Source organism: Gossypium hirsutum, chromosome D13 (assembly GCF_007990345.1).
Source record: "Gossypium hirsutum isolate 1008001.06 chromosome D13, Gossypium_hirsutum_v2.1, whole genome shotgun sequence".
NCBI classification, from domain to species: Eukaryota; Viridiplantae; Streptophyta; class Magnoliopsida; order Malvales; family Malvaceae; genus Gossypium; species Gossypium hirsutum.
In genome coordinates, this window is record NC_053449.1 from 43,275,671 (window position 1) to 43,292,520 (window position 16,850).

General features: G+C 30.8%; 1 protein-coding gene across 2 annotated transcripts; it reads right to left on the reverse strand.

Annotated features, from left to right (window-relative positions):
- Nucleotides 1–10,235: 10,235 nt before the first annotated feature.
- LOC121225030 (probable alkaline/neutral invertase D) lies at nucleotides 10,236–15,178 on the reverse strand. Of its 2 annotated transcripts, none has more exons than XM_041108749.1 (5): nucleotides 14,967–15,178; nucleotides 13,940–14,370; nucleotides 13,138–13,569; nucleotides 11,291–11,849; nucleotides 10,236–10,821 (listed from the first exon to the last, which is right to left on the reverse strand). In XM_041108749.1, the coding sequence occupies exons 2-5, from the start codon at nucleotides 14,324–14,326 to the stop codon at nucleotides 10,526–10,528; spliced, it is 1,674 nt and encodes a 557-aa protein (XP_040964683.1). In that variant the 5' UTR covers nucleotides 14,327–14,370; nucleotides 14,967–15,178; the 3' UTR covers nucleotides 10,236–10,525. The 2 variants fall into 2 exon arrangements, with proteins under 2 accessions (XP_040964683.1, XP_040964682.1); XM_041108748.1 differs by having other exon boundaries at nucleotides 14,855–15,140.
- Nucleotides 15,179–16,850: the final 1,672 nt, after the last annotated feature.

Below are 16,850 nucleotides of genomic sequence, written 5' to 3' on the forward strand. Positions count from 1 at the left end.
ATGCTGTCCAATTTGGTGTCTATATGCTGTCCAATTTTGGTGTAAAAATGCTGTCCAATTTGGTGTCTATATGCTGTCCAATTTTGGTGTAAAAATGCTGTCCAATTTGATATATATATGCTGCCCAATTTGGTGTATATTTGCTGTCAAATTTTGGTGTAAAAAAAATGTTGTTCAATTTGATATATATATATGCTGCCCAAATTAGTGTATAAATGTTGTCCAATTTTGGTGTATAAATGCTGTCCAATTTGATGTATAAGAGCTGTACAAACAGGGTAGATTACCTATGTTGTAATATGTAGTATAGTTAGTAAATTGAAATGAAATAAATGTGTACGAATAGATGTTTTAATAAATGCTTGGTTTATGAGATATATATATATATATAACCAAATATGTTTGGAAATGTTTTAAGAATTTGAATGATATCAAATTTTGATTAGGTAAATGATAATGATATGGTTGAATTTTGAAACATGGTTGGTATATGTAATTTGATTAATGATGCATGTTTGATTTTAATTGGTTATGTGCTTATATATATATGAGATGACTTATCAAGCGAGTGAATGAATGCTATTTGAATTTGATCGAAAAAATAATAATAATGAAATTTCGTGATTGAATTAGTCTAATTTATGAATAAATTATAAAATGAAAGATAGTTCTGAGTTGGGTTTTGATCGGTAATGCCTCGTAACTCTAATCCGGTGACGAACACGGGTTCGAGGTGTTACACTGCTCCTGTATCAAAAAGGGCTATTGTTTCTAATTGAAATTTATTATTTATAATAATATTTATTTTTATTAAATATCTTTGAATAGATACTTCAGTGAGAACCATCATATATTCCTGTGTATTTTCTTCAGGCTCGGGTTCAGTTTATGAAGAACTATTTTCTGGGATTTCATGTTTTAAGCTTTGCATTTGTTTTTTCATTTCTTGTTGTTCCATTTTAAGTTGAGAAAGTTCCAATTTGATTTGTTTTATTTCTAGTTGTAATTTAGAATTTGTACTTTATTTGGGTTTTATTTTTTCAATATTCTCTTTTAAGTTCTGGGTCTTGAATTTTATCAATAACTTCAATTACGAATTCTTGGTCTTTAGTTAACATATTAATTGAAGGTTCATTTTCATCGTCAGAGGATTAGGATGTTGTATGTAATTCGTCTATTTGTAATTCATCTGTTTTAATAGATGTATCATTTTCAGAGGAAGTTGTTTCTAAGAGAATCTCATTTATTTTTTGTTCTATTTCTTCATCTAGATTTAAATTATTAATCTTTCTTTTAATTTTGCAATATTTTAAAATGTGTCATGGTTTTCCACATCTATAACATTTTATTGTTTTATCTATTTTGTTTTTTGTTTTCTGTTATTTCTTTTCTTTTTTGTATTTTCTATACTTGGGTTTTTTATAATATTATGAAATATTATTTCTGCTATTTTTTAGTTTTACAGGGCAACATGTTTGTGAAGAAGAAGGTTCATTTCTAATGTCAAATTTGTGGTAGGATGATCCTAATTCCTTTCTACATATCTTTCTTTATTAAGTTGTTTTTGTAATTTTAAATCTTGACAAATTTTTAATCCTTCTTTTTGGGTGAAACTAATTAGTTCACCATATTTAAGTTTTTCATATGGAATAATTCCCCCGTAATTTTCTCTAATTTGATTTCTAACCTTTTCTCCTAATAAAGTAGGAAGTCCTGCTAGAAACTTTTCTTTCCAAAATGGTTGTTAGTTATCAGATCTTTGCATAACTTTGGTCATAAAGACATCTTTATACCATTTAAAATCAGTTAATTTTTTGCATTTTAAATTTGATAATAATTCTAAATTTCTAACTTTAATATGTGAAGGATCTCCAATAAAGTGTTTAGAGATTGAGAAAATCAAAATTGCTATTGCATCTTGAATTTCTCTTCCTTGTTTATCAAAAACAATCTTTCATTGGTCATTTTTTTTATTGCTTTTAAGATTTCTTCTTGTTGGATCTTAGTGAGTGCATGGTCCCACCATCCTTTTAATTGACCTGTAAATCCAGCAACTAAAAGATTGACTATAATATGATCACTAATTAATCCATTTTGATTTTGGATTTTATAAACATTTGAAACCATTGTCACTTGTTGTAATAAATTGAGAATATTATATTCAGTCAGTCAGTCTATACTCCATTCATAAATTGTATTGGCATTGTATTTATTTTGGAAAATGGGTTTTTCTTCTATATTAAGATCAAGTGCAATGATTTTTGGATAATATAATCTGTTTGGTTTTTTCCAAGCCATTTTGTTAATTTGTTGTTCACCTGACTAGTCAGAGTCAGATTGAGAAGATTGGTGTAATGTATTTAATGAATGTTGGGCTTACATTGTGGTATCAGGTGGAACTAAATCAGACTTGTAACTTTCCAAAGCATCAAGTCTATTTTAGATTTCTGTTAAGAAATCATTTTAGGGTTTTTGGAAAAGTTTTAGAATTTCATAAGGTGTAAATATTGGTTCTTTAGAGCTGTTTTCAGCTAGTTCTTTTTTTAGTTCTTTTTTTATCAGTTGACTTTCTACCAAATTTTCAATATAATCTAATTGTTTTCCTATTGCATGAAGACTTATATTTGTATAGCTGTTTTGTTCTACTATCATTTTAATATCTTTTGACGAGATTTGTTTTCCTGCATTCGGAGCTCTCATTCTTAAAGGACTTGCTTTTATTCCAGTATTTTTGTGAAGATATTGGATCTCCATTAAAGGGGGATGTTGAGATTCAACTTATCCCTTATTGATCTGCCATCTAGTATTATGTTTTATTGTATTAATAGATTCTGAATAGTATTCTTCAAACCATTCAAAGAATTTTATATGAATTTTATGGGTCTTCATAAATTCATAATATTTCTGAAGAATACTTTCTTTTTTATTATTATAACTTTTAAAGTAATCTTTTCTTTTTTGTTTATTTTTGTTGGAATAGAAGTGTTTTCTACACCACTCTTTATTGATCTCAAAAGATTTTTCTAGAACAACTATTTCTAAATTTTCTCCTTGTCTTGCACTATTAGTCATTGATGAATATGTTGGTGACATATTAGGTGAATTTTGGGAACTCTCTTTCTGTCTGGCATAGATAGGTTGAGCTATATTTGAGGAATTATCTATTCCTTGTAAATTAGTTCTAGATGTTGTTGGGATAGAAGAGACAGAGGCTCTAGCTGTCCTAAAATATGTCGTTTGTGTTTCTGGATTTAATTCTTTTTCTAAATTTAACCTCCTAAAAGTTGTACTGGTACTTCCTATTTCAAAGGAATGTCTTGGAGGCATTCTCTGTGGTCTGTTGAATATCAATTCAACTGTGCCATCTTGGTGTTGGGAAATTTCACTTAGTGAAGTGTTTCTAATTGGAGTTGGTGTCACAGGTTCAGCAGCACCTTCAAATTTCCACTTATTAGGAAGGTTGATTTCATGCCATTGTATTGCTTTTGGGATTGTGGTATGAGATTTTAAGGTATCTATTTCTATTAAGAGGGTTTCTCCTTTTGGGCTTTGAAGTAAAGCCTTGGTATTGACTACAGAATACATAACTTTGAAGTAGAGCCGATAGACTAAAGTTAGTACTTTAGATCTAAGAAGCATTTTTTATTATGGGTATGAATTTGAAGGGTCAAATATTGTAAAATATTTTTATCGGTTAAAGAAACCATAAAATTTGGGTAACAATTAAAATGTATTGGGCCAGTACATATGCTTGTTTCTATAGTTCCTAATAATGAGTCATTAAACATGATGTATCTTTGGTCTCTTAAGACAATTAAAATTGAGGTATTTTTAGTGGCTTCAACACTAAGAGATTTGACACCAACTTGGACTAATCCAAAATGGACATATTTATATTTTTGTTCTTTGAGTTTATTAATGACGACTTTATCTAATAATTGGATTTTTTTCATATTCTTTTTGAATATGTAAACTCCTTTCTTTTGTTTTTATAACGTAAAAAAAAAGCATTTAAATTTTCAAAAGTTGTTTTCTTGTGAACTTGGTTTGTTGGAACTCTTGGAAGTGTCCAATTATTAAATCTTTGGGGAACATTTCATAATATTCTTCTTTTTCATTAATAGTGTTGTTTGAGGTTTGGTCAGACTCTTGAGATTGATTGGAAGCAAAGCTTGTAGAAGAATTGGTTCTTCTAAGGAAGGGAAACATTCTTTGTTTTCTTATTTCCTACAATGGGGTTCTACCATTAAGATCTTAGGAATACTATAGTTGCTTACAGGGAAACTTTGTCCTTAACACGCCTAACCCATGGCTAACTGGACTGTGTATCAATACTCAGCAAAAATAATAATACATTAATAAAGATAGTTAAACCAGAACTCGGAAAACTTGAAAACAAATTGAATATTTTCAAAACTTAGAAATAACTACTCCTCCTTGACTCTAATACCAAATTGTCCCGAGTGAATATTTATCAAGATAAATATTAGATTAAATTTAATATTAAATCTTATTAAAATAATAGAATGTTTATCTACAATATAAATATTAAATTAAATTTAATATTAAGATAATCATTTTAATATTAAATTAATAAAATACTATTAAGAAAAGTATTAAATTTAATTTAATATTAAACTATTAAAATAATATTATTTTTAGAATAGTTAATCTGAAATCAAATTCTCTGTTAGAGTTTCAGTATACGTGTAACTCTTCCACTCCTCAACCGCCGAAGACCAACTGCCGCCGGCCACCAGGATGTGGCCGTCACATCTGTCAACACCGCCGTGTTCGGTGATGTAGGTGCGACACCCTCATGGCACCCTGAGCCAACTCGGCTACTGTCGGTTCGGTCCGGGTCAATGACGAGCCGAACGGTCCGGTCTAGCCATTGGTTGGACTAATTTTTGGGTCTTAGTTTCGGGCTCCTAGGCCCAATTTACGATCTCAGATCTAATTTTCAAGTTTAATTACCCATTGGGCCAATTGTTTAACTTGAAAATTAACTTTCAAAAATATCATATTAATTTTAATTGATTTGATGAATTTAATTTTACTTGATCAAAATTATTTTTTCCAAAAATCACTTAGATTTTCCAAATTAATTTTTCAAGAAAATTCTTTAATCAAATTCTCTAGTTGAACAATTCTTACGACCACCTAATTTAATTCCACATTGAATAAATCGACTTAATTAAATTATTCCCAAAGTCATAGAGTTTTCTTCTGATTCAAATACAATCCAATCGAGCTTTTGTTGAGCTAGCAGAGGGACCAATCAGACATATACAATTAGGCTCTAATGATTGCAATTATGTCTAAAAGCATCGTTCCGATAATTTGCAATTACTTAATCATGGAGTCAGTCCACAAGAAGCACCATGATTGAAAACTCCTTATTGTGTCCTCTTTACGAAAGCAATTCATCCAACTAATTTGTCTAATGACATCGTCATGTGTGTGTTACCCTCATATGATATCCTTGATTCCTTTAAGTTAAATCCATTCACTCAATACAATCCTATTTTATCTCATTGTCACCATTGTGTCTTTTTAATAATTAATATGATCACTGTCAACAAATTATTGTGATAAATTGCTCGTTTGAGAACGAGCAACCCGTGGCCACGTTTCATATTTATCAATCCGTATAATGCCAATGAGAGAATATCATTAACTCTTTAATTGAGCTATGAATTCCACTATTACTAGTAAAGTCATTACATATACAAGTCATGTATCCAACATATCGGCTATAAGCTCGATCATCTTTAGAGCATAAGCCTCCACTTATATCAAAGCACATGAGTTGCATACGTATGGTCAATGACTAACTCAGGATTTAGGTAAATCACACCATGAACGTTACAAGTGAATTAATACAAAAACGGATTCAGAATTAATTCATCTTGGGTCCAGTCCAAGGTATCATTCTACCAATGAATACATCTATGTCTCTACTCGTGGTATCAACTGCTCCGATAGCCAAGACTAGTCATCTCCCCAATTGGAATTGTAGATGACATAATAATCCTTCTCAGTATTTGAATCAAATGCTCACTTTGATTCTTTTACGGGATTACGGACTCATTTAGATTATCTACTAAAGTAAGTTGCCTTTCTCACAATGTAAATGTTCTTTATAATGCCACTTATCTTCAGTTTGAACTTTAGACAATTAGTGAGCTAATATTTACTTGTTACAATTTCGTTATACATGTAAAATATAAAAGATAGAAAATACAAAAGACATAATAATGAAATGTGAAATTAACTTTATTTATTTATTCATCATTCAAATAAAAAACAATTACATGTTTACTACAATATGAGCACATTTCCCAACACATGACACGTGTCCAGCAAATATGGAGCCCACCCAGGGTATCAGCCCTAAAAGCAGGAAAGGCCACGTGCTCCATAGACACATGTCCAACAAGCCTGAAGCTCGCAGAATGTCAGTACCAGGAGTAGGGAATATCAACGCCAGAAGCAATAGAGCCAAGACAAAGTAAGTGGTCCCTATTATGAGCTGTAATAGTACCAATGGCAACATATATAAATACCCCAACATTCTTATCAATAAGGACATAAGCAAAATATTACTTAACAGAAATAATTTTGGGATGTTTAATTAATTCTTTTTTGTATAAATAAAGTCTAATATATATTATTACATTATTCTTTTATATTTTTTAGTTCATTTAGAATTTCTTTAAATTTCAATTGACTAAAGTCATATAATAGTAATTAATGAATAGTTAAATAAATATAAAATTATAAATTCAAAAAATATATATAGCATTTAAGACAAAATAATTAGAAAATTTGTTTTGAATTCAGTTATAGGTTAGAAAATAACTTGGAAATTAATCAACTTCCTTTACTTCATCTCTCTACACTTATAAATAGAATCTTTGCACTCAAAACATAAAATAGAGTGGAGACCTGGAATAATTGCTAAGTAACAAGTTCGATGCTTAGCAGAAGTGATTGGAAAGGTGGCATTGCTCCAAGCACTACGAAACATAGAACAATAATAAGGGACATAGAGATTGTTTATATTGCTCGTTTTTTTTTATGTCTGCAGAACTTAACTCATTGAGAAATATTCACTACATTGTTTTCAAACACTTACAATAAATGAACTTAAATCTATCATACCCCAATGGGTATTTCCTCACTCTTGTACCTTCAAACTTTGAAGACTATAACTCTCACCACTAAATTCACCCCTATGAACTTAGCTTGTAAAATCACAAGACAAAGGTTTTGCAATCAAATGCACTCACACAAATAATATTTCTCACTTGAACAAATTAAGTACTCTCAATAATCAGTACATGAACCTACAAAAGTACCTCAATTATCTAAGATGTTGAGACTTGCTAACATAAAAAAGATTTATCACAATATCTATTAAACAACAACTAAATTAGCTAAATTTAATGTATAATAACAAATAAGGTAAACAAGTACTGTTGACAGGTAATACTTCAACGTTTCAATCCGTTCCAACTTCCTTGATCTAAGGGATAAGATAGACTTGATATGGTCCGATCTAATTCTCCAAATATATTTCCTTAAGTAATATGATCTTCACTGATGAACTAGATACCATCGAAGATTCTATAAATTTTCAATCGCATAAATATGAAAATGATTCAGGAAGTGGGATACTTCGTCAGTCGTTCTATATTTTTCAACATAAAGAAGGTATGTTCTAAGATTCTTTTAACAGTTACTTAAAAAAAATTGTTTTATTCAGTTTCCAATATCATATTTATCTTATAATATTATGTTTTATTTTTATTCCACAAGACAATACAACAATTTTAAGGAGCCTAAGTTAATTACGAGATCATATCATTTTGAATTTTTTTATTATTTATATGAATTGTTTGTTATTTTTTATTTAATGTTAATCCACTAATCATATTATTTTTAAAAATGTTCAATTTTATATTATTATAATAACTATGTATAATGGATGATGGTGCAGTTATTAAAAACAATTTGCAAATATTAATTAATTTATGATTTAAAAATTATGCAAATCAAATTATTTAAAAGAAAGTAATCCTAAAATATTTTTAGAATATACTTTATACCTTTTGAAATCACATTTGAGCATGAAATTTCATATTAAAAGAGTCTCTTAAAATATATATATATATATATGTAATGTTCAAATTTTAAATCATATTTATTTAATGTTAGATAAATCAGTAATTAGCTTCATAATTAAGAATCCAATTTCAATAAGTAAATTTACCATCATATATATATATAATAAAGCAACGATTTATTTAATACTGAGTTACGGAGCAAGGTAATATATACTATTTATATAGTATATATTATACAATATTTTATACACTGTTTAGAAAACATTATTTCATATTATTTGTACAAAAAATATTTTTTTTAAATGCAAATAAATTTAATATAATACATATAGTCAATCTATAAATCACACGGAATAAGAAATTAATCAATTGCTAATATAATGATAAAAATTTTATCATTATAAATCTCTTTTTTTTTGTTATTTTTATAAATCATAGGGTAAAATACAACATTAGCCATTAAACTATGGGATAGTTTTTGTTTTGATCATTTAATTATTCAAAAGCTTTTACTTAAGTCATTAAACTATTCAAAAAAATTTAAGCATAATGATTATTTTGGCCTCCAACTTTACAAAAAAAGTCATTTTAGCCATCTATTTAATTGTTCGCCTCTTTTAGCCTTTGAACTTATATTTTTTTTGTCAAATCACCCCAAAATGGATAGAAAAGTTTACGTTTTTTAACTTTGCTAATTTGGCATACATATGAATTGCCACGTGGATGACATGTCAGCATTTATTTAATTTATTAAACTTTAAAAATATTTTAAGAATTATTTTTTATATTTTTTATACTTTTAAATAATTTTAATGATTTTTATTTTATTTTTCGAATTTTTAAATTTTAAAAAATTAATTAAATGTTGATGTGTCATCTATGTGGCAATCCATATGTATGCCACATCAGCAAAGTTAAAAAACGTAAATCTTTCCATCTATTTTGGGGTGATTTGATAAAAATACACAAGTTTAACAGTTAAAAATAGAGGGCTAAAATAACTTTTTTTTGTAAAGTTGAAGGGCTAAATAAGTCATTATGCCAAGTTTTTATTTAAGTCACGGGTTGTTGAGTTTTTTCTTTAAAAAGTTCTGTCAGGGAGCTCCAAGCAACAATTAGATGATTAGTATAATGGATCAGTACCTATCAACGAGTAAGATAACATATCTTAGATCCAAATCAATTTGATGATCAATGCCAGAGATCGAAGAAAAGACTGCTTGAATATTAGTTTGCAAATTCGTGATGTTTTAAGCTGTTTCATGGGAAAATAAAAAAATTATAGAAGAAAAGGGGATAGAGAGCTTTCAATTGGTGCAAATAGTGTAAACAAAAAAAGTCATATAAGCATCGATTCAGCCCAATGACTTAAATGAAAACTTTTGCATAATTCAATGACCAAATTGTTATTTTTTTTAATTAAGTGATCAAAACAAAAACTTACTCATAATTTATTGACTAATGATATAATTTAACCTAAATCATATCTAGAGTTAGAAAGTTGTGCACAGAAGTATTGTTGGAATTTGCATGCTTGTGCCAGCTAAAAAAGGACAGGAAAATTGAAAGCAGGACCACCAGTAGGGCGAAACGTAAAGTGGTACGGAAGCAAAATCAAAATGTTGTACTAGGAAATGAATGGGTTGAAACTACTACAGGCTTGGATTCAATTTGCATGGTCCCAACCCCCAGTCGTGTAATCTGATCCTCCAATGGATGTGGTAGCTGGTGACACTTACCCATTTCTGTTAGGTAAGCCTATGAAAGTCACTTTTCTCTACCCTTGTCTTTATCTACCACCTCGTATTCTGCTAGTTTCCCCATTGATGGATATTCTAATTTATGACCTCGTCCAGGGTCCAAACACTCATCATACATGTCAACATGTCCGCCCTCACCTTTATGCGTGAGATCCAAAGAGAAGCTTAAAGACACTGAAATGGAGCAGTGGGGGTAATTTACCATGCTTCCTAGAATGGATAGATTCCACTTCCATAGGACTTGGTGTAAGCCTAGCTTGCTTGAACAATCTTTACTTGATTTTGTTCATGGCAGTTCCAATAAATAAAGGCATTAAGAAATAGTGAAATTGCATGCATGATGGGAAACAAGAAATAATAATTATTTTCAGATAAGTCAAATAGGGTATAGATATGGCATCTGTTACCAGGAAACTTAACTTCCTTTTAATGTATACTTGTAATGGAAATAAACAATGCATGAGCCATCAGCCATGGCTGCAAAATCTTCTTTTCTTTTCTTTTTTTTTGTCACTATTTTCTTGACTTGGAAACATAACGTAAAAGAAGAAGAAAGACTGGTACCGGTACAATGAAAATTCTGAAGTTGGTCTCTTTCCATTTCCCAATTCTGGTTTTTTTTCTTTCCTTTTTTTAGCAAGTCCAAGAAGATGATCTTTTTATCAATGGTTTCATCTGTTTGTCCTCCTCCAAAGAAATCATCCCCAAGTGCGACGGATCCTCCATCATCATTTTTGCCACTAAATATCCTGCTATTGACCATGTCTGATACTTCCTAGCCTGTTTACCGACATATCTCCCAAGTTTGCCGTCATAATATTCTGGCCACCCATCTTTCAACAAGCGTGTCTCAGCAAGGTCTATTGCGCGTCTTGCAATTTGTGGCCTTCCCGTTTTGATGCAAGCAGCTGTCAGCAACCACAAAAGCACTGCACACGAAAATAGTGGGAAATTGCAGTTACAATGAACAATAATATTCATGTTCATCAGTTCAAAATTTTCTCAACAACCACTCTTTTATAGATTATAGATTAAAAGGGCTTGCTTCTGAAGCATTAACATTTAAGCATCCATTATGTCCCCAAATATCTATGAATGTGGTTTCACAAAACAACCAGGTTCTTCTAAAGCAGCTAAGTCATCGAGGATGGATTATACTGACAAAAAGACAGCATAAATTCGGGGGTCTTTGAAAGCAGAATAGCCAGGTACGACCTCCTGGTGAGCATTTTTTCATTTCAAGTACCCCAAGCAAATAAGGCAGATATGTGGCGGTTTTTGTGTAACGTGAACAAACAATAATAGAATATGTTCTGATAGAGAGAACAAGAATTAATTTTGTTTCTTGTAAGATAAAAAGCACTGAAGTAAAGATAGACTAGAAAGCATTAGCCTTACCTGGCCAAGATCCTCCATTGTGATAACTCCATCTTGTGTTCTTAGGGTCACAACCAGTTACAATTCGCCATTCATGACTTTCTATCGCAGGATAAGATATTTTTAGAGGCATTTCTCCAACAAGCTCATCCCAACGGGCCTCAATAAGGTCCATTATAGCCATTGATTGCTCCGGAGTTGCAAGAGAAGATAGAATTGCTATACAATTACCTAAACAAAACCATCGGAAATCCATCCTCGCAGGACTAACATTGCCAATAAAGTAGCCACCTCGTGTTGGCATAAAATCAAACACCCAGTCCGGGATGGAATCAGGAATAACATTGAACTTGTTTACTGCAGTGTGAGAATACTCCTCAGTTTTATATCTATAAATATCATTTAGTTGTTGGAAGTCAAGCCAGAAGTAACTCCGCATGTGATAACTCAAAGCATGCAAACGCTTCACAATTCTTTCAATGCATTCTTTGCCTTCAGCATCATGTTTCAACATTGATAAAGCACACCTCAATGCCATAAAGAAAAGTGCTTGAATTTCAATAGGATAACCATAAATACCCTGGCAATGCCGAAGAAAGTTCACACCATTACTAAAACATGTACTTAAGTCTCCTCAGTCCTAGAGATGAAGAGATAGTGGCGATAAAAAACATATAGATATATATGAATTAAGTGGAACACTCATACTTGTGAGCTGCCTTTCATGGCAAAACTGTTAAAACAATTTGGTCAAACAAACGAAACCTCATAGGTTGGATTGCCACAATAGAATACAAAAAGAACAAGTGTGCTCTCACACATTGCAGAATAAATACACATAGTTTACCAAATATTTCCTCCATCAACGAGAACTAAGGTGGACCTTCACTAATAATTCACTTACAATTAACATATGAATGAATCTGCTCATCCAAAAGAACCATTTGGGGAAATGGCTTTCATTTCTGAAACAGATAATTCAGCCTTATTAAAGAATCAAATCTGCATTGCTTTAACCACTTAAAACGGCATCAGATTCATTAATAAAAATGGACAAATTAACTAGATCCTACGGTTCTTAGTAATAACAGAATAGGGATATATTTGGTTCGCCTTTATAGAGGGAGAAGGATAAGTTGATGCGGACCATGTTTTCTCTGTTATTAGCTAGTCATGGTCCCATCAGTAGGTGGATCATATATTTGCAATGACCCTATGGTAAAAGCTCAAGACAGAACCATATAACTTTTCATACATATTTAATCAAAATAGACACGAACCTGGAACTAGAGCACCAGAACTTACTTATATTCAGAACAGCAAGATATCTGATCGTATCTGCTAAGATTCTTAAGTAACTGTTTTATTTAGACAGGATAATATTATTACCATACTCTCACTCAAGGCCAAAACAGCATTTGAGAAAATATATCATTGGTAAGCAATGACGTTTTCTCCATCACATATATCAATATGATAATGGTACAAAACCAAGAGTAGATTGGCCTAAACAAACAAATAATTAACTGCAGTTGGATCATTGCAGTAAACCGCATCAACATGTTGGCAGAACCAGCATGCTATTAAATTAAAACCAAGGAACCAGATATCTATTGGTTATGCTACTCCACTCTCTCTCCGCCACTCAGCTATAACAATAAAAGAACTATCTGCTACACTATTTTTTTTCCATGAATAATATGTATTATATCAAAATTTCAATTTTCATAATCTTTTGCTACCTTTATTTCCTCACATGCACTGCACGTCTCACCCATAAGATTGGTAAGGAACATTACACATATGAACAGGAAAGCACACATACACGCACAAAAGAAAGAAACATTAAGAATAGACAGATAGCTTACCATTCTTCGATCAATCATAGAGCATCCATCAGCACAAAGTAGGGTTGGGAATGTATCAAATCCTTCTGAAAGACAAAGAGTAAGTATGAGCCTCATCCCTTTCTGACATTCAGGTGTCTCAGCTAGAGATAAATCCCCAGTAGATTTGGTATATGCACGGAGCAGAATGATCCACCAGAATCCAGAGTCAACTGGAGCAACTCTACCAATGGCACTCTCTCCAAAATCTGCAATAATTGTGTCTGATTTGCGCACAGGATCATGAAGAACTTTGAAGCTAGCAGGCATTGCACCTTCCCCTAGCTTGAATCTATCTATCCTTTTTTCCCACCCTTGAAGATGAAGGGTCTTCACGAGAAAGTTCTTAACTATCTCAGGCTCTCCATTCATCAGAAAAGCTAGAGCACTGGGTACAAAGTCTCTAACAAAAACCTGAACAAATTATCACACCGGAACAAAACAGTCTTAGACAATTTCAACATTTTAACTGACAAATTGATAATGGAACAAATATCTTTGAACTTTATCAAAAAAAAGAAGTTCAATTAATCTTCCCATTCTTCCTCACCAAACTTCGTTTTAGAAATCAGAATCCTCTATGCATATGAAAGTTCAATTCTTGTTCATGTTTCACTTGGATCAAGGTATTATAGTTTGCTGTACCTTATTGTATTCAGGTTCAAAAATTCTAGATTGAAGAAGTAACACCTCAATATAAGGCATAATAAATGTCAGGGTCATAGTTTACAATCTCCTACATATATAACGCAATAATAATTTCAAGATGAACAAAGAAATTCACCTGATCATAGTTCAAAACTTCCTCGGAAGCATGGTCATATGCGGCAATGGTACCAACTGGTTGGCCTTTGAAATACACCAAAGACCTCCTGAGAGCTTCCCATGCATCAGCCACCATGGGGTGGGGTTCAAAGGAGTTTCTAGCCGATGAGGCCGGAGTATTGAAACCAGACCTCCAACCAGGAGAGTGCGTGGTCTCATAGTTGTCATGAGCTCCTCTTGTGAGAACAATAGAGAGCTCACCCAGTGATCTCTCATCAAATGATCTTTGTCTCTCGATGTTAAGCCTTGGCTTATCAAGGAGGCGTGACAGATCATAATCATCTGACTCCGAGATTGAGCAAGTTGAGCTCACATTTCTAAGTCCCGTCTCTTTAGCCCCATCCATTTCTTTCTCTTCAATCAACAAAAACCAGTTTCAGAGGAAGAGATCTACAGTTCAAGAAACCAACAAAGGATTAGAACCCAACTTTTTTGGACAAACAAAGCATAAACCCCTTGAGAATATCAAAGATAAATGCTTAATATAGAAACTCAAAATCTGAAATGTATTTATAGAGTTGATGAAACAAAAATCCCATTCAACAAAAGAGTGAAAAGAAAATCAAAACTTTTGTTCATTACATTACCAATATGGTTGAAAGATATATTTATATATATATAAGGATTCTTTTCCAACAACCAACCCCCAACCATCACCATTTTATATATAATATACGGATTAGGAGATGATGCACACAAAATCTTTCTTTTTTTGTTTGTTTTAACTGCATTATATTTGAATATAAGAAAAGCAAATGAGTACGAAAATTTCATCAGGATTTTTAAAAAATATTAAAGAAAGAAACATGAAGATGACTACCAAGAAGAAAACAACAAAAGAGCATGAAAAATGAAATACTGCAAATCAATCCACCTAGAAAGAAAAACCCAGATCTGAAACTCAGTCAACATGAAAGGCAAAAAAAATAAAACATAACATCCCCCCCCCAAAAAAAAAATGAGCTTTAAAAAAATAAAAAGCAAACCTCTAGAAAGCAAAAAAAAAAAGACCCTAAAATGAATTCTCCGGAAAATAGCCGGCGATTGCGCCGGAAAATGGTAGGAAAGGGGAAATAGAGAGAGATGGGAAGACGAGGAAGGGAAGCCTGCATTTTTCATGAGTATCTGATACTTATAGAGTTTGAGAAGAAAAAGAGCTGGGGGAAAAATGAAAAAAAGAAAAACACCAATAAACAGTAAGTCAATAACTCTCGCTCTTTTGTAATAATAAAGTGGGTAAAGTTTACCGATAATTGCCGGTAAAAGCACGTGTAAAATGAAATCCAAGTGGAAATAAACGACGCAATTTGGACACGGACTTCTTACCGTCCGATTTCAACTGGAACAGAACAGTTCAATGACCAACCCCTTTTTTTTAAGGCTGATTGCACGCTTTACTCCCTACAATATGTTGTTTTTCTCACTTTGATCTTTAAAGCTTTTTTCACTTTAGTCCCTAATATTTTTAACCATTCATCGGTTCAGTTCTTTAGAAGTTAAAAAAATGGATTAATATATCAAATAAATTATAAATTGTCACGTATTATATGTTGACATCATATCGTAACTAGAAAAAATAACAATATATATAAATTAAAAAATCATAAAAACATTAAAATTGTAAAATATATATTATAAAAATAATAAAATTATTAGAAATTATTAATAAATTATAAAAACTATTAAAATTTATTAATTTTAATAATGTTTCATAATTTTTTATAATTTTTAATATTCTTGTAAATTTTTTATTTTAAAATATTTAAAGATGTTTATTGCTAAATATCCTAGCTGGTTTTTTTAATGACCAAATGATTAAACCGGTGAATGATCGAAAACATTAGGGTCTAAAGTGGGCTAAAACATATTTAAAGATTAAAGTGAAAAAAGCGGTCTTTAGGGATTAAAGTATGCATTAAACCATTTTATAATAACAATTTCTAAAATATTACTATAACTAGTATGGTTGCCACCCACACTTCGGGTTTGGTTAAATATTTATTTTTGACTAAATTAAATGTTGCAAAATGCTCTAAGATATTGTACTATTCATATATTGGAATTAAGTTGTCATATCTTTATTTTCAAGAATTTAGTCCCACTACTTAACAAATTTAAAATTTTATGTCTATTTGTTAACACCATTAAAATGTTTCAATTAAATTTGTTGGCATGGTATTTTGAAATTGAAAAAGAAATACTCACTTGGTATTCTTGTAATGGACGTGAATTTAATAGAGAATTTTAACAATGTTAACAATTCTTAAATATTCACGTAAACATTTTAAAGTATTTAGGATAACTAATGACATTATAAAAGTTGAGGTACCAAATTATGTTAAAATTAAAGTAAAAATATTAAATTTCAAATTTAAGTGAAGTATAGGGATAAAAATTGAAATTGGTCATTGTTATATAAATAAAAAAAATAGAGAGATAAGAAGTGTAATTTCACCATTTTATTATTATGTCAAGAAAGGGTAAAAAAGGAAAAAAATTGGACAGGTGTCATGTGAAGGAAGACTTTAATGATCTACTTCTAATAAAAAACATTACAGTAAACTTGTTAGAGTTATGCTCAAGCCCTTTAGGAGGCATTTCGAATAGTTGAAGTAATGTCTTCCTTTTATATATAGCAGTACAGATTATGATAAATGTTACCTTTTGTAATAATGTTTTTAAATGTTGCTACTAATCAATAAAGTAAATCAATGATTGTGTTTTAAAAATATTACTATAGATACTTATATAATATATTAATTCTTTAAATAATTAAATTTTATCTACAACATACAGAGAAGCTAAGTTGCTATTTAGGGTATTTATTCACTGTACACAAATATTCATATTTACATAAATATATAAATTTG